This window comes from Poecilia latipinna, unplaced genomic scaffold (assembly GCF_001443285.1).
Source record: "Poecilia latipinna isolate Pla-1442-1.1 unplaced genomic scaffold, P_latipinna-1.0 Scaffold157, whole genome shotgun sequence".
NCBI classification, from domain to species: Eukaryota; Metazoa; Chordata; class Actinopteri; order Cyprinodontiformes; family Poeciliidae; genus Poecilia; species Poecilia latipinna.
In genome coordinates, this window is record NW_015112773.1 from 671,659 (window position 1) to 696,821 (window position 25,163).

General features: G+C 39.1%; 4 protein-coding genes and 1 long non-coding RNA gene across 14 annotated transcripts in view; 3 read left to right on the top strand and 2 right to left on the bottom strand.

Moving 5' to 3' along the window:
* trip12 (thyroid hormone receptor interactor 12) overlaps nt 1-1,028 on the bottom strand; it is a 31,551-nt gene extending 30,523 nt beyond the window's left edge. The window contains exon 1 of one of the 7 annotated variants that reach the window (XM_015029591.1): nt 878-1,028. The gene's annotated coding sequence lies outside the window, so the exon portion shown is untranslated. Of the gene's footprint in view, nt 1-419; nt 746-877 lie in introns of those variants that run through there. The other 6 variants (XM_015029584.1, XM_015029588.1, XM_015029589.1 and 3 more) reach the window with 6 other exon arrangements.
* Nucleotides 1,029-1,369: 341 nt separating this feature from the next.
* LOC106945711 (uncharacterized) lies at nt 1,370-12,535 on the bottom strand. Its single transcript, XR_001424619.1, has 3 exons — nt 11,939-12,535; nt 4,679-4,689; nt 1,370-1,381 (listed from the first exon to the last, which is right to left on the bottom strand). It is a non-coding gene; the product is annotated as an uncharacterized LOC106945711 (long non-coding RNA).
* Nucleotides 1,500-3,943, top strand: fbxo36a (F-box protein 36a). Its single transcript, XM_015029598.1, has 4 exons — nt 1,500-1,630; nt 1,783-1,891; nt 3,407-3,579; nt 3,734-3,943. Exons 1-4 carry the CDS (start codon nt 1,535-1,537, stop codon nt 3,923-3,925), a joined length of 570 nt encoding a protein of 189 aa, XP_014885084.1. The 5' UTR covers nt 1,500-1,534; the 3' UTR covers nt 3,926-3,943.
* zbtb38 (zinc finger and BTB domain containing 38) lies at nt 4,423-16,751 on the top strand. Of its 4 annotated transcripts, XM_015029595.1 has the most exons (4): nt 4,423-4,567; nt 5,059-5,353; nt 5,434-5,525; nt 12,452-16,751. In XM_015029595.1, exon 4 carries the CDS (start codon nt 12,469-12,471, stop codon nt 16,123-16,125), a length of 3,657 nt encoding a protein of 1,218 aa, XP_014885081.1. In that variant the 5' UTR covers nt 4,423-4,567; nt 5,059-5,353; nt 5,434-5,525; nt 12,452-12,468; the 3' UTR covers nt 16,126-16,751. The 4 variants fall into 4 exon arrangements, with proteins under 4 accessions (XP_014885081.1, XP_014885082.1, XP_014885079.1 ...); XM_015029596.1 differs by lacking the exon at nt 4,423-4,567 and having other exon boundaries at nt 4,892-5,353; XM_015029593.1 differs by lacking the exons at nt 4,423-4,567; nt 5,059-5,353; nt 5,434-5,525 and adding an exon at nt 7,247-8,618.
* Nucleotides 16,752-18,258: 1,507 nt separating this feature from the next.
* rasa2 (RAS p21 protein activator 2) overlaps nt 18,259-25,163 on the top strand; it is a 34,217-nt gene continuing 27,312 nt past the window's right edge. Inside the window, exons 1-2 of the mRNA XM_015029597.1 lie at nt 18,259-19,713; nt 22,303-22,426. Of these exons, the coding sequence (XP_014885083.1) occupies nt 19,656-19,713; nt 22,303-22,426 (182 nt within the window). The 5' untranslated portion in view covers nt 18,259-19,655. The remainder of the gene's footprint in view (nt 19,714-22,302; nt 22,427-25,163) is intronic.

Sequence of the window (25,163 nt, forward strand, 5' to 3'; positions counted from 1 at the left end):
CGGTGTCAACCTAGTTGTTGCGTACAAGCTAGTCAACCTTTACAAATATGAGAACTGAACCGATGTTTTCTTAGCCTATAAAAGGCCAAAGGCTCCCTTTCACTGCACCAATGTCTGGGGCTTTAGCTAATGGTAGCCTACAGAAAATAAGTTGTCTAACAAAGTGTAAACAAAACGCATAGTTTGTTGTTACAGTTGGGCAAACAGAACCAAATAAAGCTAAAATCTTAATACCGTGGCTAAACTGACAAGCGTCGAAGCTAGTTAATTATTAGCAAGCTAATATGAGCTTAGCCATCCAATATAGCTTTTTCTAATGGCCGTTCAGTAGTAACCTGACAAAATAGAAAAAAAAAATACATTCACAAGTACCTGGTTGCTAATAAAAATGATAGTTCTCCGGTTTATGAAATACTAACCTTATCAAAACAGAATTAGCCACCGCAGGGCAGTCACGTAGGTTACGTTAAGCGACGTTAAATCATCCAAGAGCGTTGTAGCTAACCTTGGCATGCTAATCAATAAGAGCTTTCCTTGTTGTCACTGGCTAGCGCTTTGCCAGCTCGACAGAATGGGGTTCACAAATAAGAGCTTAAATACACCTCACAAACACGTGAGTTCCTGATTAAATACAATAAACTCCAACTCAATTAACTAGTCGCACAACTAAAAGGTAGCACGACCTCGCTAGGTTGCAAAAAGAAATGGCCACTGATACATTTTAGACACAAAAAAACAGGAAAGCAGGAAGGGAGTTCGGGATGACTCTACGACACAGAATCAAAATTCTATTGATAAAAATCGTTAATAAATCATTTCTAAAGACTGATGACTGAGATGTCACTGAAAATGTAAATATTTCGCATATTATTGTTACCTATTTGTTCCAGTGTTGTAGTTGTAACAGACTGTGCACTGCTCCTCTTTTCTCTCTCTACCCCTGCTAGCTTCGTATCAGCTGAGCGGCCTACAACTGCAATATACATCCGCGTTATTCATCCGCTGTGGAACTAGATAACCGTGATTTTCGACATCAGCTTACTGCGACTTGGCAGAGACGCTTCGCCTACAAACACCGATTTTAAGTCTAAAATAACAATACAGTGCTGCTGAAAAAGAGGGAGTTTTATCTGTAAATGTTCAGCTGTGATCAGTTAAACACTGGTGATACTAGCTTGTCACAAATATTAAGTATAAATCCGCTGGGTCGTGAACCCCCCTCACCTCCTCCCACTTTCGTCTCTCTTTCTCCCTCTCTCTGTCTGAATGTGTAAAAATATAACTCTGTGAATAATTTAAGTCATCATAATTATTTTTTTTCTGTTGCTCAAACGTACGTCCACTAATCGTGTTCCTTTGCCGTTGATTTTTTATATATATACTGTTATATTTATTGTTATATTTTAAATGTACGCCCTGAAATTTTTGCTAATCTTTCAGTGTAAATGTGACAATGACTTCATTCTATTCTATTGAAATAATTCAGACAGAGTTGTTTTCTTGTTGTTGTCATGGTTACAGTGGTGCGTCCAAAATGGCGTCGTTGCTGGGGGAGAAGCTGTTTGAAATTTCTGGCCAGGGCCCAGCGCCCTCTAAAGATTTTTACAATTTTGAGATTACCAGAAATGAGGTAGGGTATATCTTGAGCAAAAATGCTCATACTTGAGTGAGTTCTCGCACGTTTTAACAAACCTCAGAATTCAGATGTTACTGAGGTAACGATTTTCGTACTTTGATTTCCCCATTGTCTGTCTGTCTGTCTGTTTATTTGTTTAATTTAAGGTAATATTGAATAGGTGGACCATCTCTATGCGACTTGAAAATAAATTTCGTCCTCCAAAACAGCAGAGGTCAACTTTTTCTAATTTTCTACTGGACAAACAACTTCAGGGTAAGATGTATTTATGCCCTTAATCTCTCTTTATGGTTAATGTTTAAGCTTGACTGAATCACCTTTGCTATGCAGAACTCTGTCTGGTATAATTATTGTCCCTTAAAATAAACATTCAGTTGACTGAGGATTATATCTTTCCTTACAGGGAAAACTGCCGTTCATGTTGCATTAGGAATGAAGCCACAAATCAGTAGAAAAAAAAGTATTCTAAAAATCTGGATCCACCTTCAATGTCTTAGTCATTTATTTTGGAGAAGCCAAACTATTAACACTACTACGGAAAATTAATATTAATTTGCTAACCGCATCTTAAAAATTTGGTACCCCATTTTGAAGGTTTTATTTTGTGTCAATGTGTAAAACTCAACTGCAGCAAAGACCCAAATTAAAGCCTCTATGAAATTCGAAGCAGCACAAACAACTTTGATCTCATAGTTTTTTTTCTTAAGCTGATAAAAAAAAAAATACTTAGCATACCACAGTTTTAAAGCATATACTGTGCCATTCCTATGTGTATTGACACCCCTGGCAAAAATCAGAAAAACAACCATCTTTGATTTGTGTAAATTTATTCACCGAATGAAAAAGAAAATCACATGAAGATATAATCATAATTGTACAATTTTACCACAACAGTATCATCGCCAATAAGTGGAGCAATAGTTGAGAGGAAGGTAGGAATTTGTCCTGTAATCAGTGGGTTGTTGGTTGCTGTGTCCATCTCTGTCATCGTTTCCTTGGGCAAGACACTTGTACTTCACCCACCTTGCCTGCTGGTGGTAGTTAGAAGGGTAGATGGTGCCAGTATAGCAGGCTCACTTCTGTCAGACTTCTGTGGCTACCGCCAAGGTAGCCACAGAAGCTTGCCAACATCAGCATTTGAATGTGTGTGTGATTTCATTATAAAGTGTCTTTGAGTGTAATAGGCACTTTAGTTATGGACAGTGGAGGTGGTCATCGGGGACCAGTTGATTTTGTTGAAGTATAACTTTTTGTGTACTCAGGAGGGACGTACATTTTGATACGTAGTGGTCAATTTTCTCACTGAAGCTAACAAACATCAGTTCAGATGACAACATTTTTGAGCTCTGATGCCCTGGAGGAGCCAAGGTTGATAAGTACTCTTGGTTCCTGGTAGTAAAAAGAGACATCATTGGGAAATATAAGCACTACCAATAAAAGGTGTGCATGATTTCTTAAAGTCCTGGTCTTAGATCAAATCTGTAATTTAAGAAATACAGTTTCTTTCAGCCGATCAGCGTTGTACGCAAAGAAGCTGGGCTAATTGTCTTTTAAAATACATTCTTGGTTTAAAAACATGTATTATACCTTTCAAATAGTGGGATGTTTCACATGTTTAGAAGATTTACCAAGCAAAGCTGTACCATTAACAAAAGACTGTCATTAACAAAGTGGGGTATAATTTAGCACAGTTGTTTGTTAAGTTATCAATAACACTTTTTATGTGAGTTTTCAAGAAATTACCATTGCCACGATCCATGTCCTCCATAGATGACGTTAGCAATGTTTTTGGTGAGAAGATCCTGGACTACTCGCTGTCACTGTGTCAGGGACACTACGACTATCTTGATCGCATACAGGATGACTTACTACTCAAAATCATGTCCTTCCTGCAGCTGAAAGATAGATTTGTGTTGGCACAGCTTTCCAAAAGATTCAATATGGTAAGACCCTTACAAAACATCAAATGTAGAATAATGAGGTTGCTGTATTTGCTTCATTTTTAATCATTTGCGTGATTGTACATTAACTGTCACACCTTCTAAAAAATTTTTAACAATCCTCATCTTCCTGTCGTGGGGTCTAACTGGACCATAGCTCTGCAACTCTGAAAAGTTTTGGGAACTGACTGTGAAGAACGACTGTCCTGATTACCACACTGACATGGAGGACTTAGCAAAAGCCATGGGATGGAAGATTACCTATTTTACCTTCTTTCACAATGATGGTACCAACCATAATGACCACAACGGCAATGACACCACCAGCAAAGGCACAGAAGAGCAGTAAAAATGAACAGCAACACAACTGTTTTTTCTTGTCATTTTTTAGTGAACAAAGTAAAAAAAAAAAAACATTCCAAAGCATTCTTAAAACAAGTTTGTACTTTCATATTGCCAACAGTTGCATTTAAAAAAATTGTTTTAACATAATGCAAAATTACAGGCAACTCAAATTATGCTACATAAAAAATTATATAACATATATTTTAAATTAGATCAAAACACAAGGTGGCAAAAATATAATCAAAAGACCTTAAATGCTTGAATCCTGCTGACATCAGATCAGACAACGGTTACATACTTCCTGTTTACATTTGAGCAAATTATTGTAGTGCCCTCTGGTGGTGGTCCTCACGATTAGATGGCGTCTTTCTTCCCTCATTCCACTTCAGTGTATTACCACTGTGATGTGTTCTTTCAATGAGCCAGCAGAGGGAGCAGCACAGCAGTGAAAGCAGGATGATGATGATGAAGGGAAGAGGAGGAGAATCAAGAAAAACAAACCCTTAGGGTAGCGTGTGCAAAACAAGTGCTGTAGTTCTGGTTACCATTTCCAGGCCTAAGTGATCCTGCCTTGAAATTTTGGACAAATCTCCTTTCATGAGCATCTGCTTCTGCCCCAAGAAAGCTACTGTAACATTAGATGAAGGTATGAACGTTTTCCAGTTTTAAAGTAGCCGTATTGTGTCACAGAATATTTAAAAAGTTGTAATTTGACTTGTTTATTTTTTGTTTTGTTTTAAAAGAAAGGCAATAAGACAAAAATTATCTCTTATTAAGAAGGAAACAGACAATTTAGATTTTTTTAAAATGCTACATTAAGCACTAGCTCTCCCTCTATGATTTGACATGGCCACACTCAGGCCTCACTGAGGTATTATGGCCTATTATTAGCCTCTCGCACAGACTTCTCAGCTGAGAATGTTCTGAGAGAAAAAAAAAAGTTCATTACATAACAATAAAGGATCTGTTTCCCAGACTTACTTCCTGAATACCAGAGCAGCAACTGGGCCTCAGACTAAGGGAGAGCGGAAGCCCCATCCATTTGTTTGTTGGAGCTAGGCTTGTTGTTTTCTGTTTATCCCTTTTCCTTTTCTTTTTTCTGCTCCACACATTCGCCTCACCACCCCTCCTTTTCAGAAACTCTTTGTAGGTCAGTGATGCAGCCGGAGTGACGCAGCACTGGCAGCTGTCTCCACAAGGCAACTTTGCACAGCAGGAGCAGGAAAATCTCTGCCAGAAGCAAAGTCCACACCGCCAGCAGCTATGACAGAAGATGGGAAAGGCCTACGATGGGCCAAGGCAACAACGGAGGCCGGGTAGTCGCTTTACCCTCCTGCGCCTAAACAAACAGCAGAGAGACTTCCACTGCGCCAGAGACGGGCCCAAAGCAAGACCTTCCACGCTGAAACGTTTTTTTAATAGGCGACTACAGGTATGGGTGCTTATTACAACAGCAAGATGAATTGTCCCGTGCATAAACCTCTTTGTTAACTGGGATTGCTTTATATAAAGCCTACTCAGCTTGGTGCGGCGGTGTTTGCCTTCCAGCCGATGAGTGTTCCCACAGGCCACAGCTGGGATCACAGAGCCACAGAAGCATAAAGGCCTGTATATTTTTCCTGTTGTTTTAAACTCTTCCTGGCTGTGATGTTAGGGCTAGATGGTGAGATTCCTCTTATATAATACAAAACTTAAGCCAACATATAGAGCATAAAAGGATTTAAAGTCTGAACTGATTTTTTTCCGACCTAGCTGCCATTTTGTTTCCAGTTCAGATGTAGATATTGAACGTGAACAGAGTGATTCTTCCTAAAGCCGTCAACAGCAAACAGAAATGTTTGCTAAAAAAATATATAGCACAATGCCTGGAATATTCCATAGGTGAAATATTTTGCAGTTTGACGTAATTTACTTAACTTGTGGAGGAACGTGGTGGCAGTGGTGGTGACATGGGTCAGAATTCGTCGTGTAATCAGTGGGTCACTGGTTCAAGTCCCTGTCCTACCCGTATATGTCACTGTGTTCTTGGGCAAGACCCGTCACCCGTCTTGCCAGCTGGTGGTAGACAGAAGGGCCAATGTCACAATATAGCAGCCTTGCCTCTGTCAGACGAGAGTGCAAGAATAGGAATCACTTATTTCATTTTAAAGTGTCTTTTAGTATCCTGATGAAGCCCTACATAAGTCTGATATCACAAAATGGCAGATATCAGAAAACATTTCAAATGGTAGACCAACACAAAGTAGAACATGACTGTGAAGGGGAAGTAAATCACATCTATGTTAGAAATGTGTTATTCCTAGGTATTTTTATACATGTGCTGCTTTTATCAATGATTTACCTCTTGGCAGCCCTCAGTGGGAGCAGCACACGGGTTAGTTTGACTTGTAGTGAACAGAGTTATCTTATCTCTTTGTTCTCACAAAGCAACTTTTTATGGAAAATGACATTTGGCTTAACAGACAAAACAGAAAACACAAATGTCAAAGAGCACTTTGTGTTTTTGAATATAGAACAATTCAGTAAATGTTAAATTGTTTTCCCCAGAAGATTTCTTTAGATCCCTCAGCCTTACAGTCATTAACACCATTTTATATTTTAGTTTATTTAGATTTTGTTCAGATATTTTAGTTTTCCTGTTCTAATTTTTGCTGTCGGGTACAAACATTAATATCTAGAAGTACATTTAGATTATTACCCAGATATCGTCATACATATACATGTTTATCTCATTGGGATTGCGAGGGGCGCAGGTGCCTATCTTCAGCTGTCAATGGGCAAGAGACCAAGTGCACCTGGACAGGTCACCTCACCAGTCCCATTTATAATGTTTCATATGCAACTCTAAACAGGTGGGTTTTTAGTCTAGATTTAAAAGCACTCAGTGTTTCAGCTGTTTTGCAGTTTTCTGGAAGTTTATTCCACATTTGTGGTGCAAGGAAGCTGAATGCTGCTTCTCCATGTTTGGTTCTGGTTCTGGGGATGCAGAGGAGACCAGACCAGAGCCAGAAGACCTAAGAGGTCTGGAAAGTTGATAAAACAACAGCAGATCTTTAATTTATTGTGGTGCTAAAGTCTTTCAGTGATTTATAAACTAACAACAGTATTTTAACGTCTACTCTGAGCTACAGGGAGTCAGTGTAGGGACTTTAGTACTGAGGTGATGTACTCTATCTTGCTGGTTTTAGTGATAACTCAACCAGCAGGTCCTCTGTAGGTCCAAAGATAATAACTTCAGTTTTGTTTCTGTCCAGCGAGAGAAAGTTTTGGCACAACCACACTTTCATCTGTTCTAAGCATCTGTTCAGTGCTTGGATGGGTTCAGGTGACATCATAATGTAGAGCTGTGTATCATCCGTGTAGTTACGGTAACTAATCTTATTTCCTGTTATAACCTGAGCTCATGGGAGCATATAGATATTGAATAAGTCCCAGGATTGAACTTTGGGGTTCCCCGAATTTGCTTCGATGAGAAATTACTTATTGAAACAAAGAAATGGCTCTGCAGAGAGTGGTTAAAGCTGCACAGAGGACTGTGGGGAGCAGCCGTCCCTCTACCTCGGACCTCTATACATCATGATGAAGGGGGAGGGCGCTCCGCATCATGAAGGATTCCACCCATCCTGCAAACAGACTGTTCCAGCCACTCACCTCAGCTGAGGAGCATTTAGTGCAGGACCACCAGGTTCAAAAACAGTTTCTATCGTGCAGCTGCCAGGCCACTGAACAATAGCCAATCTTGATACTCACTTTTTATAATAGGACAAATACCCTGAAGCAGAGTTAGAGCAACAGCGGAATGGTTCAGGAAGCACATTCATAAGTTTGTATGTCCCTGTCAAATGTCAGACTCAAATACAATTTAGAATCTATGACAAGAATTAAAAAGACTGTGTTCACTCAGATGCTCTTTATTCAAGTTGAGGGGCAGCTTTTAGAAATTATAATAAGAAAAAAAATAGACAAAAATTTCAGTTTCCAGATTCACAAATTACGGAGACATATCCCCAAAGACCAGACGCTGTAATAGCAGCGACAGGAAGCTCTACAAAATACTGACTGATCTGAGTACAAACACAAGCTACACATTTCACATTTCAGACATTTTAAAAACCACAAATCAGTTTCCTTTCACTTCAAAACAACTCCCTTACTTATCTCTATTTATCTCCAAAAAAATCAATAATATACACTAAGTTTTTGTTGTAGTTAACAAATGTATTTAAAGGATCCATACTACTTTAACTAGGTCTCCAGACCTAGAAGAGACTGACTTTGGAAGAAAGAGTTTAGCATATTTTTCTACCAGCATCAAAAATAGTTTATAGCTTTGCATTCATAATTGCTACAATACAAATAATAACAATGGAAAAACAACTGATCAGTAGTTTATCATATTTTTAAAAAAACACACACACATAAAGTCAGATGCGTCTTCTTTGCATTCAGATGCAACAAGTAAGTGTATTCTTACAGATACTGCACCTGCTCTTTCACAACAGCAGCCATGTAACATCGCTTGTCTGGTTAAATGTAAGTGCTTGTCAGGATGGGAGGGCCTGAGCAGTTGCTTCTGTCTTTAGAGGCTAGTGGAGAGGCTACCGAGCTGCGTCGTGTGTTTGGCTTCCTCCCCTCCCCCCTCGTCTGCAGTGCTGACGCATCTGCTGCTTTCGCATCAATCAGCAGCCTCTATATAGGTATACCCCAAGTCGCTTCAGAGAGCACGGTTTGTTTTTATCTCAGCCAGAAAAAGCATCGCTGAACATCTGGACTGTGATTGCTGCTTTGCACAATAGGGCGGCAGTGTGTGTCATCTCCTCTTTGCTTCAGCTTTATCTGTTCTAACCACAGTGACTGTCAAGGCATGGGCGAAAGGCAGTGGTGTGATATGCTGCTGCACAGGCAGAGACTGTGTGCACCAGCAGATGGTGTGCTGTTATGCATTTAAGGTGCATATTAGAGGGCTCATGATGATTTATATTTCATGCAAGGCATTGTCCTGTAAAAGCGCGCGCATCAGGCTCCACTTGGATCTAGTTTGCGGCGCTGGGGAGATTTAATACGGCATCCGTTATTCGGCTCAGGACCACTCGCTATGAGCGCTCACAGTAATGCAGCTAAGCGTGTTTTCTGGCTGTGGGATGAAGAACAGAGCCGATGTGTGATGTAGAGCCCTGCATTTCTCCGCTCTCCCTACAGCTCTCTGCGATGCTTAATAAAAGTTGCCGCTTCCTGCTTAGTGGCTCCAGAACGAAAGCGTCAGTTGCCCAGCTAGTACATGGGACAGACCTGTGCTCCGATTTAGCTACATTCTGCAAAAAAAAAAACAAAAAAAAAACAGAATGTCAGTTATTCCATTCGCTGTAGGACATAGGAGGGTAGGGCAGCTCTAGCCCAGGACCCAGGCTGCATGGATAGAAGCGATAGATGCTGGAGCTGAAGTCATCTGCACACTGATGAGAGGGAGGGAGAGGAAGAAAGACGTCAGAAAAAGCTCGGCTTCAGACACCACCACTGTTTCAGCGACCATCATAGGGGAAAAAGTACTTTCGCCTATCTCTTATGAAACTGTTTTTCGTGTATCACTGTGTGTATGCCAGGCCGTAGAGAAAGGGATACTGCACAGTATTGTTTCCTGTTCGCTGTGCATCATCTTCTCTGATTCACTAAGGTACGTTTTGCATGCTTACCCTCAAAATCCAACCTGCTTGTGTGTGAATGTGTGCGGAAGTGTGCCTTGCAGAGCTGAAAAGGTTTTTTTTTTTTTTTGCCTTGACAGTTTGTTAGTCATTTTATAATACTTTCTGTATCTTGCTCCGTCATTTCTCAGTTTGTGGTTTGACCTCAGGGGATTTCTATTTTTCAGAAAAAAAATATAAAAGCAAATTATGTCTTTGAAGGTAAACTAAGTCGGGGTGTGGCAAATTCAAAAAAAGCAGTGACAACAAGTTAAGAAATTCCGCTCAGCATGTGGCTGCAACAAACCACAACTGATGCAAACTGTAAAAAATGAATGTGGTGGATTGAAGAAGGTTCCTGGAGGGAGAGGGCGATGCTGATCCACAAATAGCGCAAAAAAGATGAACAATTCTGTATGTTCGGAACCTACTTCTCCATCAGATAACGCTGAAATATCTGAAAGTCCATTTTGTGCTGCAGACACAAAGACTCTCAGACCTCGGCAAGCAAAAGACAAAGTATAGTCAGCTGGAGACAAAGGCAAACCTCCATTGCTTTGTGCATTTCTGCTTGCAGCAGGGTTCCCAAAGAGGGCACAGCGTTTTTTTTGTTTTTTTTCTAACAAGAGGTAAACTGAAACCTCTGACGGCAGATACAGTCGATTGCCGTCCGGCTGAATTCCAATAAGTGCTGCGCCATAGCATGTTGCCATGACAACGGAGGCCCGTCTGAGATAGAAGGCAGGAGGTTAGCTGTGTTTTCAGTCGTCTGAAAGGCTTTACAGACACTGGCGGCCATATTGTATTTGGTACACATCACAACATTAGAACTAAAGAAACCTCTCTGATAATTACCTCCTTAGAGGAAACACTGTTCTGCATTTAAAAACAATTAGCAAAACACAACACTGTCAAAGACACCAGCGCGAATGTTATTTACGTTTTATAAAACTAGAGATTATAAGCATAACTTGAGACAAAATATGTTGATCGAGAGAGAGAATACTTTGATGATTCATGGTTAAGTTTCAACAGTTTTAACAGAAATGCGTTGTTGTTGTTTGGCACATTAGGCCGCAAGTGCTCCTAGAGATGTCACATTTAATACAGCAGTTGTAATTATACTTCTGACCAAATAAAAGCGCAAAGTGAAACTGTAAATGGCAGCAACGAAGGTGGATGCATGACTCATCATTTACAAGTAACGAAGTGTCTCTTACCATGTACAGCCAGCATGATATGCAAAACTAAAATGACTCAGATTGCATTTTCCCATGAGAGGCTCACAGTGTTAAGATAAAACTCATGCATTCAAATAAATGAATGTGTGGTTAGCTCAGATCAATGTAATTTGTAAATCTAACTGATCTCATTTAGTTTGTCATCACAGCATTTAGTTTGTCACCACAGCGTTTCCTTTTCAGTTTTAATTCTGTCCTAATGCACACCAGCAGGATGAAGCAAAGAAAGTCTCCGAATCTAAAACATGCAAAATGTGCTTCGTTTTATCATACTGTTAGCTATGATTTCAATCATCAAATATTAAATGATTGTTTAGCAGAATGAAATACTAGCAGCGATTCTTTTCGAGGCATGTGAAAGGAAGCCATCAACTGTGAAGACAGGAAAATATGAGTCATCACCACATAAATATCTACTTCAAACACGCACAAAAAAAAATCAGTTTAAAAAAACAATCCCTATTGAAATATGCTTTTTACTGCGAATACAAGAACATCAGTTATAAATAAAAATATTGTAATACTTTCACAAGACAAGAATTTTTGAATGGCAGTCAAGAAGCATGAAATCACTGTCAGATTTCCAAGTCGATTCAGAGAACAAGCATAAAAGAAACAAGCAAAGTCAAACATTTCACTAGACCTGCGTCATGTCTGAGAAACATTTAACTGCGGTGGTCTTGATTGTATTAATTTTGATTAATCCACATTTTCTGACTCTCTGTACTTTTTCTTCATCACATGGACCCACTCATTGTGAGGTTTAGCATTGTGCCCGTTAAAAATAATTGCTAGTGGTGGACATGAAGGGCAGTGTAAGTCTATCCAAGAGGCCAAATATATTATTGACATGCAGAATATGCATGCGTGGCACTATGTGGGAATATAAAATTATGAAAAATATTGCATCATTGTAATAATTGCAATTATTGATAATTACAATTAGATGTGTGGTCCAGCTCTACATTTTACTGTCTCAATTTGGGTGCAGTAGTTCTTATTTCACCACATTTATTTAATAATCTTTAAGCATTATTGAATAAATAACTTTATATATATATATATATATATATATATATATATATATATAAATTCTACAGATCTGGAGGAGAACTCTAAAGTGGTTTAGTTGGTCAATTAAGGTGGCTGAAATTAAACGAAAACTCACATATCCAGAAACATAATATAGATTCTTCGTTCAGTTATCATCGATCTTAGTTGTGACTGACAAATGGTTCAGAGAACATGTATCACTACCTACACCTTAGCTACGGTTTTATTCAAACAGGTATAAGTAAGATGAATCATTTTACTCTTAAGTGTGTTCTATAATAACATGCTTTCTTTGAAATCCTGAAGACTGAATTCAAGTCAGGCAAACTTGGAGGCAGGCTACATTCTTTATGCTTAAAGTGGTTTGGAGGTCATCAGGTTTAAATTCAGCAACTGTTAATAGAAACTGGGGCTCCGTGTCAGAATGCTGCTGCCATCTAGTGTTAAAACAGAAAAAGTGCTGAAATGCTTTAAAAAGAAAATAGTCACATTTCAGAATTTTACACGTATCTACTTTACTACATGTGGTGTAATAATTTGTTATTTTTTATTGTTTAGATGACTGCCATGAGCCTATGCATCCGAACCTGATGGACAGCACACACCCTTCTACTGTGCTGAGCAAGCTCAATGAGCAGCGGTCACAAGGCCTCTTCTGTGACGTTACCATCGTAGTAGAGGATGTGAAGTTTCGGGCCCACAAAAACATCTTGGCTGCATGCAGCGGATACTTCAGAAGCACTCTGACGACCTCAGATACATGCAGCTCCAGCCAAGTCCTAGAGCTTATGGACCTAAAGTCTGAAGTGTTTGCCTGTATCCTCAACTTCATATACTCCTCAAAGTTGACGTCGCTTGGTGAAGAGAACAGAGGGGGACTCGCAGCAGCTGGGAGAAGACTTGGAATTCCTTTTTTGGAAAAGCTTGCGGACGAAGAGCAGCGGGATGAATGTGTTAGTCCCAGAGACTTGTGTGCAACCACAAAATCTTCAACAGCAAAGAAGGAAGCTTCCAGGCGCGAGGAGACAGACAGTGCAAGAGGACCTCGCATTACCAATGCCTTCTCTATCACTGAAATGTGTCCTGGGAACAATCCCTTCACTCCTTTGGTTCAAACAGACAAGCAGAGGCAATCGCCAGACGTGGGACAGCTGCCCTCAAGTTTCCCTACAATATCCAGCATCAATGGGAACAATGAGACAACCCACACCCTGTCTGAACACTCATATGCAGTAAACAATTCCACTGAAGGCAAAGACACCAGTCAGTGGGACTACAGGAACGTCTGTAAACCAGCAATATTGCACTCAAAACCACTCATGTATAGGAATACGGGCCCACTGAAAAAGCGCCACAGGCTGAGAGGCATTTTGAGCAAAAGTATGTTTCCAGCACCAGCAGATCAACAAACAGATGAAGCAAACACAGTTACATCAGTGTTATCTGATGGTGATGGTGATACTGCTGCTCCTGTCTCCGCTATGACACCACCTGCACTTTTATTAGAAGCAGAGACAGAGAAGATAACAGAGACGGAGCTCTGTGGAGCCACTGACAGTGCTGACACAGAGCTAGGTCCACCACCTCTTTCCCCTCACCCAGAGGACAGCATTTCAGTCTACAGCTGTGAGCACTGTCCAGAGATATTCTCAAATAAAGCTCTTCTCACCATTCACTCTGAGGTACATAAAAAGCATTTTGACACTCGTTTGACTTGTAAATTTTGTCACAGAAAATTCATACACCTCAAACGACTGCACAACCATGAGAGATTATGTCCAAAGACTGGAAGAGGCCCACCTAAGCTTGATGCCAGGGACATATCAGCCAAAGAGGTGGAGCACAACTCAGATGACAGATTAAGCGTGGAGAGCTCTGCAACACAGCCTCCCTCTGCAGACCTTCCCAGCCCGAACATGCCTGAGCTCACTGAAGTTAACCTAACGGAGCGCCTACGTGAAGAGAAGACAGTTAGGCAGAGGCGATACAACTGCAGTGTGTGCAAACGAGTCTATGTCACCTTGTCCAGCCTGAGGCGGCATGAGAACGTTCACTCATGGCAGAGGGCTTATCCCTGTCATTATTGCAATAAAGTGTTTGCCTTGGCAGAGTACCGCACCAAGCACGAAATCTGGCACACAGGTGAACGCCGCTATCAGTGTATTTTCTGTCTGGAGACATTCATGACGTATTATATCTTGAAGAACCATCAAAAGTCCTTCCACGGCATTGATCCCAACCTCGCTGTCAGAAAGAAATCTGCCAATGGTGGGCTGAAAGCCAGCGTTTATCCAATCAAACTCTACAGACTTCTGCCCATGAAGTTTAGAAAGAGGCAGTACAAGACATACAGCCAGACATACTCAGAAAGTGGTGAAAAAGGTGACTCATCCACTTTAGACAACAGTTCTCTTATTCCTCCATTTGAAGAAAGCAGTCTCCTCAACCACCCTGACACAACTTCATTCCCGCTAACCTTTATGGCCACAACAAAGATGGTCTCCCCTGTCATGCCTCACATCTGCTTTGACAAACCTTGTAATCAAGTTATTGATCAAAATCTCAGCAGTGAACAGGGGGAGCAGACAAGCACAGAGAAAGAGGCTGGAGACAGAGGTTCACCTTTTAATAACTGTGACAGCATCTTCTCGTCCAAGCTAACTCTGCCCAATCCTGAGCCTCAAGCAGATAAACCGCCTGTGCTGGTGAACTCAGAGCACATTACTCACAGTGTGCCATTCTTCAACTCCTTAAGCACTGTTAAAAAGTTAGGAGAGTTATCAGCTTCAGCAAAAAGGGTTGAAGAGATGACCAAGGAGATACTTAAATCCAGCACAGAGGAGTTGATGCGAGACAAAGTAATGGGGACAAAAACAGAGACTTACATCGCCAAACCTGCTTGCCACGGCCCATCTCTGGACAGTGACACCAAGCCACTATGTCAGATAACAGTGAAAATAGGCAACGAAGCCATCATCCGCCGCAAAATTAAAGGATCTAAGCTTTTCCCCAGGAAGAAGAGGAAAACTAGAGAACTAAGTGAGGATCAGACCCCAAGTCAGTGCAGTCCACTGAGGGAAAATTCAGAGAGTCCGAGGCTTCGACTCAGACCGGAAGCCATTGCTTCCACTGAGACATACGATGATACCAATGATTGTGATACAGCTGATCAGCTTTGGCGTCCCTACTATTCGTACAAGGCTAAAAAGAAGAGAAAGAGGTTCAGGTACAAACACAGAAATGCTTTGTTTCACCCCTGTCCCGATGTTTCTATAGACAGAACAGGTTTCACCGAACCCCACTTTGACAGAACACATTTTCCAGCAGAGGAGAGCAGCTCAGGAGCTAGCATCGGGCTGAAACATGGTCTTAGCAGAAACTACAGTCCGAGGCCCACCTACAACTGTGACATCTGTGACAGCTCTTTTATCACAGAGACCGGACTGAAAGCTCATGTGATCGGTTCCCATCCTTACTTCTGTCGGACCTGCGGAAAACAAGGTCCCCCCGGTGAGGCACCCTCCTGTGGGGATTACATCTGCAACAGCTGCATGGAAAATGGCTCTTGCTTTGACAACACACCCCGAAGCCCCAACCAAGAGAAGAAATATCGCTGTTCATTCTGTCCCCAGCGTTTTGTGTATCTTGCCACAAAGAGAAGCCATGAGAAAAAACACCAGGAGACAAATGACGAGAGTCCCAAATATGACACATTTACTTCATGTTCTACATACTCAGCACAACCAAGGGAAGGCAGCAAACAAGACACCACCAAAAGAGAGGACAGTGGCAATCAAGAGGATGTTGACATAAAATGTGAAAACACAGATGAAGAGCATTTTACAACCAATGAAAATAAGCCAAAAATCAAGGACACGTTTGACTTAATGTCGTCGACTCCCTATCAAGATGCGTCAGATTTAAGTATGAAAAATCCACCGTCACCATATACGGACTGTCTGCCTACGTTGACGTTCTCAAAAATGAAACAAAAAGTTGTGAAAAAGAGGATCAAAGTTCATCATTCTATGCATCATACTTCAAAAAAGCAAGCATATGACAGGGACAGTGATCCCAACAAGAAATCATCGACAGGACCAAGAATGAACAATCTCACTAATAATGAGAAATCAAGCAAACCAGTTCAGAAGACCGATTCTGAATCTAACGGTGCATACATTTCTTTACACAAGCCGGAAAAATATGTGTGCAAAGAGGAACCATTATTTTAAAGGCCTTCAAGGAATGCAGCTTAACTAGCGCAAATGTCAATTGAGACATTGTTGACTCATGAATTCTGCAATGTTTTGCATCAGAATAGTTTTTGACAGGACCAGGCAAACTATGATAATCTTGCATTAGCAGACTGACATTTCTTCCACCTTAAGTCCAATAACTCAGTGATTATTTTTCCACCGCTATGAAGGATATTTTTGTCCTGTGTCTATGCATGTAAGTCGGAGTCAGTGACTCATTGTAATGTTTTTATTTCAATGCAGTGCAATAACAGTTCAGCTTCTGCATTGTGTGGGGTGGCAGAAAAGTTACCTATTGTGTTTTCAGCTTCACCTTTTTTAAAGCGTGTCCGAGCAAAAACAATAGGGATTTTCTGTTTTCACCTTTCTGGACCTCTTGCTTAAATAACTGGAACTGGTGAGTTGCACTTTATGGTTAGACTATGCTGACTTGTAGTTTAATACTTTGATAATTGCCATTTTTATTCCAAGCTTTGTTCATGTAATTTGAATTTCTACTAAATACACAGGACCACTGAGATTAAGATTACTCCTTTTTTCTGTGTTTAGTATGTATAAAACATGTACAACTATTTAAATAAATATTGTTACTATGAACAGTTCTTTTCTGTCCTTGCTTTGCAAACATTGATTTAAAAAAAAAAACATGCCGTGACATGTCAAATTCACTTTTTAAGCTAAGCAGCTACATTACTCAGACTAGACTTTTACTTACATTAGTGACATTTATCAGATCATTTTACAAGCTGCGTTTCATACTTGAGAGATTATAAAAGACTATAAAGCCACATGATGGTTATCTGCTCCTTTAGGAACCTGCAGCCCATCTGAAAAGTTAATTCTCTTTTTCCACTCAAAGTGCATCTGTGTCAGGCCTCCAAACACAATTTCCAGATGTTTTTCAGTTCCTGCCTTCATTCAAAATGTGGTTTGTTCTGCATTTAAGCAGATCATATGCTTTATAAGTACAGCCCTTCATATCACATGATCAATAACCAATAGTTATACTAAAACTATTTACTACTACTATTAATATTGATTCTTTCTTAATTAGCATGTATGAGAAATACATATATTTTTTATTTATACTGGCAAGACCTAGCATCCCACTTTAAGATGAATAGAAAGCATTCATCTGAAGCCTGTAAAATCCAGACGTTTACTTGCAATATTTCAACTGAAGAGGGCACACTTAGTACAGCTCTACAGTTTGTTTATGATCTGTATGGGTTTGATAAAGTCAGTAGCTGTTTTGTTTCATTTTATCCCTCTGAGCTTTTTGAGTCAAAATTTGTATTTCAACTCCCTCGTGGATGTGATCCCTGTCTGAGGCTTCAAGTATTAAAATAAATGCATTTGTTCTTACACAAGATAAATCTTACACAAAAAAATAGAAAAAAAATTAACATCTTTGAATGAATATCCCATGGAAGCCATTCAGGGATTCCCATGTAACTGCACTAACAAAGAGCCGCCTATATCCACAAAGCACCTCTTGGAGCTTCCATCTCACATATATAGTGCCTTTTTTTAACATTTGAAGGCAACATAGCTACTTGATTGTGCTATAAAATACCATTATGTGCCTGGAAAATACATAATATCACCCCTTTAAAGAATACAGTGCAAGTATGCTTTGCTCGCTACATTTTTAAGTCTTAAGTCGACTTAAAGAGTCAGGATTCCAAGCATACGTTGTAATAAAATAAAAATATTTACTTGCTCATCTGACTATTTATTCAACTTTCTTTAGTTTGCATTTGCTACAGTGTTTGGAGGTACAAAATGCAGATAAGTAACTACATTGCTTTTACAGTATATTTTCTTGCACATTTTTAGCTTGGACTCTGTGATTGGTTTGATAACCATTGGTCTATGCAAAACCTTTGGATAATCATAAGAAAACAGAATGTATTTTCAAATAAATAATCCTTAAAGCATTATGTCATGAATCTACATATCATCCATTGTATTAAGTACATCTTGTTGGTGGTTGGATGGAAATGATCAGCAGCAATCCTCAGGTTAAATTTATTTGGCACAATTAAAATGCAGCTCAACAAAATTAAAAAGAAAATGATCATGAAAATAATAATATATAAATCCTTCATCCTAACAGTGTGAAAAAAATAAATAAATAAAAACCAGCAATACAATCCTTCATCAGTTTATCATAAATGTAACAATACAGAAAAATAAGAACATAAAAACAGATCGATAAAGTATTAGTGGGAATTTAAAGAGAATATGTAATCATGAACACATACAGTGTTAAGTAACCTTTAAACTCTTAAACCAAAGGCTTGCTTAATGGGTATTTTCTATTTTTCTGATCACTCTCTGTAAATATGAGACATGTTTAGAAATGAAAATTCCAGAAGTTGAGCAGTTTCCAAGCTATTCTTACCAGTTCAGCCCATCTGGAACCATCTTAGATCCAACACTCATGATCACTCTTTTCATCTCTCTTCTCAGTTTGAACTTAAGTCGTTCACACCAGCCTATAGACCTGCAAAGGATATTGATTTGCTGCCATTCGTGTTAACAAGCAGAGAAACAAGTGTACCTAATAAAATATTAAAAATCACCTGCGCAATGAAAATCAGATAGGAAGAAATGGAAAATTATGTAACTTACGTTGGTTATACTAATTTGGAAAAATTTGTAATACCAGTTAAGCTTTTTGTTGTCTTGTTTTTACATATCTTATGTCAAGTAACCACTGAAAGTACCACTCGTGTTGCAATCGTACGCTAGCAAAGCATTTTATGTGTTGCAGTTTGAAGACAAAAAAGTCACTTGTTTTGTTTTTTTAATACTAAAAATACATATTTTTAAAACTTACACTTGCACACAGGAACTAGAACAATAACAAAAAGTGAAGATGTGTTTAAAGTTAGCAGGTGGGTTTCATGTTTTTTTTTTTGTTTTTTTTTTTACAAAAAGTCTCTCAAATCTCATTTCTAATGTTTTGAAAACATGTTACGCCTCTTTCTTGTGTAATTTAATCCATTTTAGTCACCTTGTGGTATCTTTCCGCCTCCCTCCCTCATCCTTTCAGTAATCTGTCTATGGGCGGTTGTCAACTCATTCATAACTAGTGACACTAGTGACACGGCACGCTCTCAAGAGGTTGACTTGAGCAGAGGAATGGTGTCCGCGATTAGTTAGTTAGCTCCACAAGTCCAAGTCTGCGTTCTCCGAAAGCGTTATTGCACAACGAGCCAGAGCGCTCAGATACCTTCACTCCCTCTCAAAAGGACTCTCAGCTGCACATTGCAGTAGAAAGTCACACCGACTTCCGGGGAAGTGTTATATTTTGCCAAATGTTTTTTTAGACCCCAGTGTTTTTTTTTCTTCTTTTCTTTTCTTTTCTTTTTTCTAAGGCGGTTGACGTGACGCCGCGGTGGGACTGGCTTTCCTCCACTCAGCTTGCATTCATAAACGGATATGATAGAACAGCACTGAATGCACCGGAGCAGCGGCAACAACACTCAGCGCTGACCATGGCGGAAGAGGACGACGCTAGGATTCGGATTTTACAGAGTCTGCGGGGTAAAATATGTAAGTATGACTCTCGACCGGGTGGCCGATGCGTCTCGCTATGGCTGAGGGTCGGGGGGAGTCGGTGGAGGAGCTGAGCAGCCGAAGCAGGCACCGGGGAGGGGCGCGGCGTGCTCCCAGCAGCCGCCAGTGTGAAGGCAGAGACGGGCACTCTGCCTGCTGCCTGCTGGTGCTTAACGTCAAGTTAACCTAGCATGCTAGCTGAAGCTACTAGCTTGCTGTAAATGATCAAATTCACTGGACACAGGAACCACTATTGGGTCATTTAAATAACTGAGAACAGAACGTTTTGGTGAAGAAATGAGCCCATTTTGAAAAGAAGAGCTGCCTTGTGAGCCCAGTTAACGTTGGTGACAAAGTGCTGCTAGCTAATATGTACCACTTCACTGCATCGTCTGTAAGCTAACCCATTCAGCTTTAACGTTACCTTGTGCAGGTGTACAACAAAGTATTGTGATCCCCATCAATTTGTGACCCAACTACTGTATGAGTTTCAGCTTTATTCCCACACCTTTCCTTCTTTATTCATTTTTTCCTTTTTTTTTTTACCAATGTGTGTCATCTTGTCATCATACAGTACAACCCTCTGTCTTTAATGCTGCACTTTATTATTTTGACATGATCACACGTATGGTTTAGGGATAGAAATCAATGCTGCAATACATATATATTAACTGCAAATCATTAAAGCGCACAGTGTCAGATGATGGATTGAGATTTATATGCAACTGCTGCAGTTTCTGCTAAATATCTTGAATGGATCTGCAGAATCTCTGGTCATGTACTCCGTTCTCTGGGGATATTAAACTTGAAGGGTTTAAAATGGACTTCACCATTATTTATCATAATTTAAACATAAACAAAATACTTATGTTTACATTAAATTTGGTAAGAATATGTCATTAAAATACAACAAAAAACCATGTTTAATATCAAAAACTCACTCGCTAAGCTGAGTAAACTTAGGCGGGTCCGTTTCCCTCTCATGGCATCGTGTGTATGAATATTATATTTTTGCATCTAAATAGTCTATTTTTCTTTACTGCTAAAGCTTTGGAGCCTAGACACATTTTGAGATTCAAATTGTACTGTTTTTTTTTATGATGCGATTGATTCTTTTTTTTTTCCTGCTGATTTGATAGCCCTCATCAATCAGATTATATACAAATTGCTATTAGCCTTATATCATTGTTTACAATTATTTCTTATAGTTAAGTCAAAAGCTCAGCGACGTCAGTAGATAGAAGAAATCAGATTAAACTACGTTTTGAAGACATTTTGCTTTATAAGTAAATGTGTCCTTGAGTGGTCAGCGTAGACCCCTCAGACGTTTGAAAAGTTGCTAGAATGTTCTTGTGCTGAAAGGTAAAAAGGTGCAAGCGTCTAATGCATAGGCCTACTATAGAAAGGCAAATGTCAGTTTCACTACTATGAATTAATGAGAAAAAACTAAGCAGAACAAAAATTGAGGAACTATCATGGCATGTAACTCACTGCTGTCTTGCGAAACTCCATTCTTCCTCGTTCACATTTGGGCCTTTTTCCTTTAAGGGTGTATGCATCAATGGAGATGGTACTCTATGAAGATGTGTGCTTATTCGTTTTCACACTTGAGTAGATTGAGAGACCTGGCTGTGCCGTAGTGTCCAGGCTTCCTTTCTGCCCCTCAGATCAGAGACTTCAGTTTGTGAAAATGTTGTCACAGAAAGGAGATGACTGCAGAGTTTTTGCGCCACACTGCTTCTTGCGTAGCTGTGTGCATAGTGACTTTTCACCCTCTGGGTCATCCTGTTATAAGCTCATTGACTGTTTTTACTCGCTATTCCTAAGGTTAGCCTTGTTCTGTTATTATTAGTCTGCTAAAAGCTGATCTCATCTGTGGCTTTTCTTAACACGGCCTATACCCGGGCTTAGGATGCATTTCAAAGCCAGAGGACTAATTTAGAGTCTCACTACCTTTTAATCCTGCTGTCTAAATCTGTCATGTCTCAGAACGGGAGCATTCTGACGGCACAAATTCAGCCTGTCCGGCACTGGTTCTGTGTATTTGCGCGTTGCTTCCAGCCCGTAGGCGTTTAATCTGTCTGCAAAGTTATGGAAGTGGTGCGTGTTACAAAGGTGTTTGTCATTTGTGAATCAGCGCTGTTCTGTCACCATTGGTTATGCTGAGGAAGTCAATGTTTCGTGTTTTTAACCACATATGAGCGTCGAGTCTACTTCAGCTACATCCGCTCTGCAGTTTGCCCTAACATTTGCCAGGGGCTCCTGGCCCCGAATTAACATGAGGATGTCGAACATCAAAGTAGCGTTTTTTTAAAGTGGTATGGTTGTGAAGAGAGGGATTCAGATAAAAATCAACCACCTCTTTCTCTTTTTTTTTTTTCCAGTGTCAGAACATGTTCTTTTTTCCTTTTTATTAAAAAAAAAAAAAAAAAAAGGGCTAGAATCAAATCTTTATTTTGTCTTGTTTCAGGATAATTACAATAATAAAAATAAAATCTTGTTGAAAGTTCTCAGATGGTCTCAGACATGTTGTTTGTGTTTCCCATTGTTTGGATGATTAAAGGTTCTCTCCCGTTTGTTTTGCAGGTGAAGCCAAGAACCTAGGTCCAGTGTCAGGTCCAAATCGACTAAAGGATCTCTGTACATTTTGCACCATAAGCCTGGACCAGGAGGAAGTGTTTCGCACCAAGGTGTTTGACAAAAGCATCACGTAAGCACAATTACAGAAATTTATTGCGCTCATGTTGAACTGCAAATGCAAGACCTTGTCTTTTTGTCGTTATGTCCAAAATCAAAAAATGTAAAACATGATGTAGTTAGTTTTAATTTTAAAGCGAAAAGCTAACAATTATTCCTACTGATCATGTTGAACCCTGGGATAGGTTGGCATTTTTGTTTTGCAAAGAGAGCCACACTGAACTTCTAAGACTGCCTTAAAAGAGGATCTCAAACATGTTTTTTTTTTTTTTTAATTGTCTATATATGCAGAAAAAAAGTGAAATGGACATTACATTCATGTTTTTCATGTAACAGTCTACATGGTGCTGTTTTGTCATTCTAGGCTTACGCAGGTTTATTAGATAAAAGTTGAAAAGGCACCAGACTGTCGGTTTCGCAGTACGAGACATTTAACAAAAACATTTATTTTACGGTTTTACCTCAAAAAAGAGCAAACTTTTTATGACGCTAGACTTGAAAACATCTTTTTTTAATTGCTATTTAATTCATGGGATCAAATTTATTTGTTTTTAATGTAATATCTTTAATCTGGCTTAAGCATTGCTGCTACTGCATGCAGCTGCTGCTTTAATACATTTATTATTTGGATTCATAAACCTAAATAGCAATATAGAATACATCCATAATAAACTTTAGTTTATTTTTTATGTGCTCACTGCTCATAATGTTGCGCCTTTGTCTTTATCATTCAGGTCTTTTTAATAACACAAGTCTAACGTGCTGATTTTAGCAGCTTAATTAGTTCAGCTGCCTGCTCTGGGAGCCAGCCTGCATTTAGCTGCTTAACCGATATGCCGCTTATAGTTTGCGGTCTGTAGCTTTAAAATGTTGTTGACTTACTTTTCTTTAGTTTCCTCTCCATGACTGTGTAGCTTTTTATGACCTGAAAGTCTTTCTTGTTAAAGAAAAAGTGTAGTAGCCTCCTCTCAGTGAGTAGCAACATTTACAGGAGGTGGGATTTTACAATTCGTACACCTGAAAAAAAAAAAATCTTCTCTCACGTTGGCATTTTGTATTTCATCTCGATTAAAGATGTTAAGTTGTAGAAACGGGATAAGAAAACATCTGAGCTGTTTTTACATTTAAGCTTATTAAAATCTCTGTACTGTGATCCCTCTAACTGGCTCAGGCCTAGAAAACATACACAAAAAAAAAAAAAAAAAAAAAATATATACATATATATATATATATATATATATTAGCCTTTGCTGACATTAATAAATGCTAATTATTTATTATGTATTGGGTAATTGGGAGTTGTGTAGGCATGTTTTTTTATATGTATTTTTATTGTGATGATTTGCACAGAGTTTATGCTTTCTTGAGGTTTTTTTCACTTTATTCAAACGTTTCATGATCTTGTTCCTTCTATTTGCCAATAACTACTGATGGTACAGAATCATAACACACAAATTACTACTCTCGTAACTTTAAATTAAGAATTTGTACACGAAACTGTGGATAATTTTGAAATGTAAAAATGTTTCGCAGCATGTGAAACAAACCCACTGTGGGGTCATTGAAAGCGAATCACCAACATGTTGCACTTTACAGCTCATTTATCAGAAGCGATGCTGGCTAAAAAAATCCAAACATCTACTTGTTTGTACTGAGGCAAAGGATCCGAGTTCAGGGTGTTTGTGTCATTTTCTCCTGAAGAGTAATTCTCTGAAAGGAGTTGTGAATCATTTGTATGGTTGAGACTGCTTAGTGTAAATACTAGTTAGTTGAGGTATCATGTTTTTACAGCTTATAGATATCAGTTGTTGTTGCAGATTCTGTGATATTTTTTATGTTTTGTGGTGGTTGTATTAATAAATATATATGTGATATTCTATTGTACTATGTATATATTTTTTTAAAAAAGAGGGGGGGATTTTGTGTGTGGGTTTTTTTTTTTTCCACACCATTGAATCAGTTTTGTTTTTGATAGTATAATGGTTTTGGTAAACCGTCAGTTTATTAAAATTAACTTTAATAACTCCTAACTTTTACATTTGATCCCTCTATCCATTGGTGCTGCAATATCAGGCTAAGTAAAAATACATATCATAAAAACAAAGGCATAAAAAATTCCCCTGTATCTTCATAATTTTTTTTTTTAAATAAAGATGCACAGGGTCCTAGTCGAGTTCAGAAAATCCAAAAGGTCTTGAAAGAATTGTTTCTGTTTCTTTTAAATCAGTTCTTTTTTTTTTCTTAGCTGGTTTGCATGCTTGAGAAGTAGTTTTATTTATTTTAGACTGACATAATTTTATCTAATAGTCACATGTTCTCAAGAAGTTCAGTGCAAGGTGTGGAAAACCATGATGAGTTGTGAATTAAGACTTCCTTAATTCACACGTCATCTCATTAAGGTTTCCTTAAATCATCATGCATCATCGTGTCAACATTAGCCCATCTTTCATGGTATTTCACAACACTCCTTTCTCCACACATTTTTTTTTATTTTTTGGTCCTGTTTTGGTACCGTTCAGAATGATTTTTACCGTCTCTGAGGAAGTGCGTCCTCCCACGCTCTTCTCTGTCCTTCTCTCTGTGACACACTCTTCTACCCTAGCTGCTGTTCAGCAGAATTAGATAATCAACCACGTTTTGGCCTTATCTTCTTGAATTTTGCTCGACTCCATTTCGGTTTTATGTGCTCCTTGTGTCTGATCCAAAGGTTATCTGGAAGCTTGAAAATGAGCTAATCCCGAGGATAAAGC

What these genes read in the sequence shown, in the direction of transcription:
- fbxo36a (XM_015029598.1), top strand. Translation starts at nt 1,535, where the DNA reads ATGGCGTCGTTGCTGGGGGAGAAGCTGTTTGAAATTTCTGGCCAGGGC. An exon ending in TTGAGATTACCAGAAATGAG is followed by an intron (nt 1,631 to 1,782) that starts GTAGGGTATATC and finishes GTTTAATTTAAG; the next exon opens with GTAATATTGAATAGGTGGAC. An exon ending in ACTGGACAAACAACTTCAGG is followed by an intron (nt 1,892 to 3,406) that starts GTAAGATGTATT and finishes TGTCCTCCATAG; the next exon opens with ATGACGTTAGCAATGTTTTT.
- zbtb38 (XM_015029593.1), top strand. Translation starts at nt 8,471, where the DNA reads ATGGGAGGGCCTGAGCAGTTGCTTCTGTCTTTAGAGGCTAGTGGAGAG. An exon ending in AATCAGCAGCCTCTATATAG is followed by an intron (nt 8,619 to 12,451) that starts GTATACCCCAAG and finishes TTTATTGTTTAG; the next exon opens with ATGACTGCCATGAGCCTATG.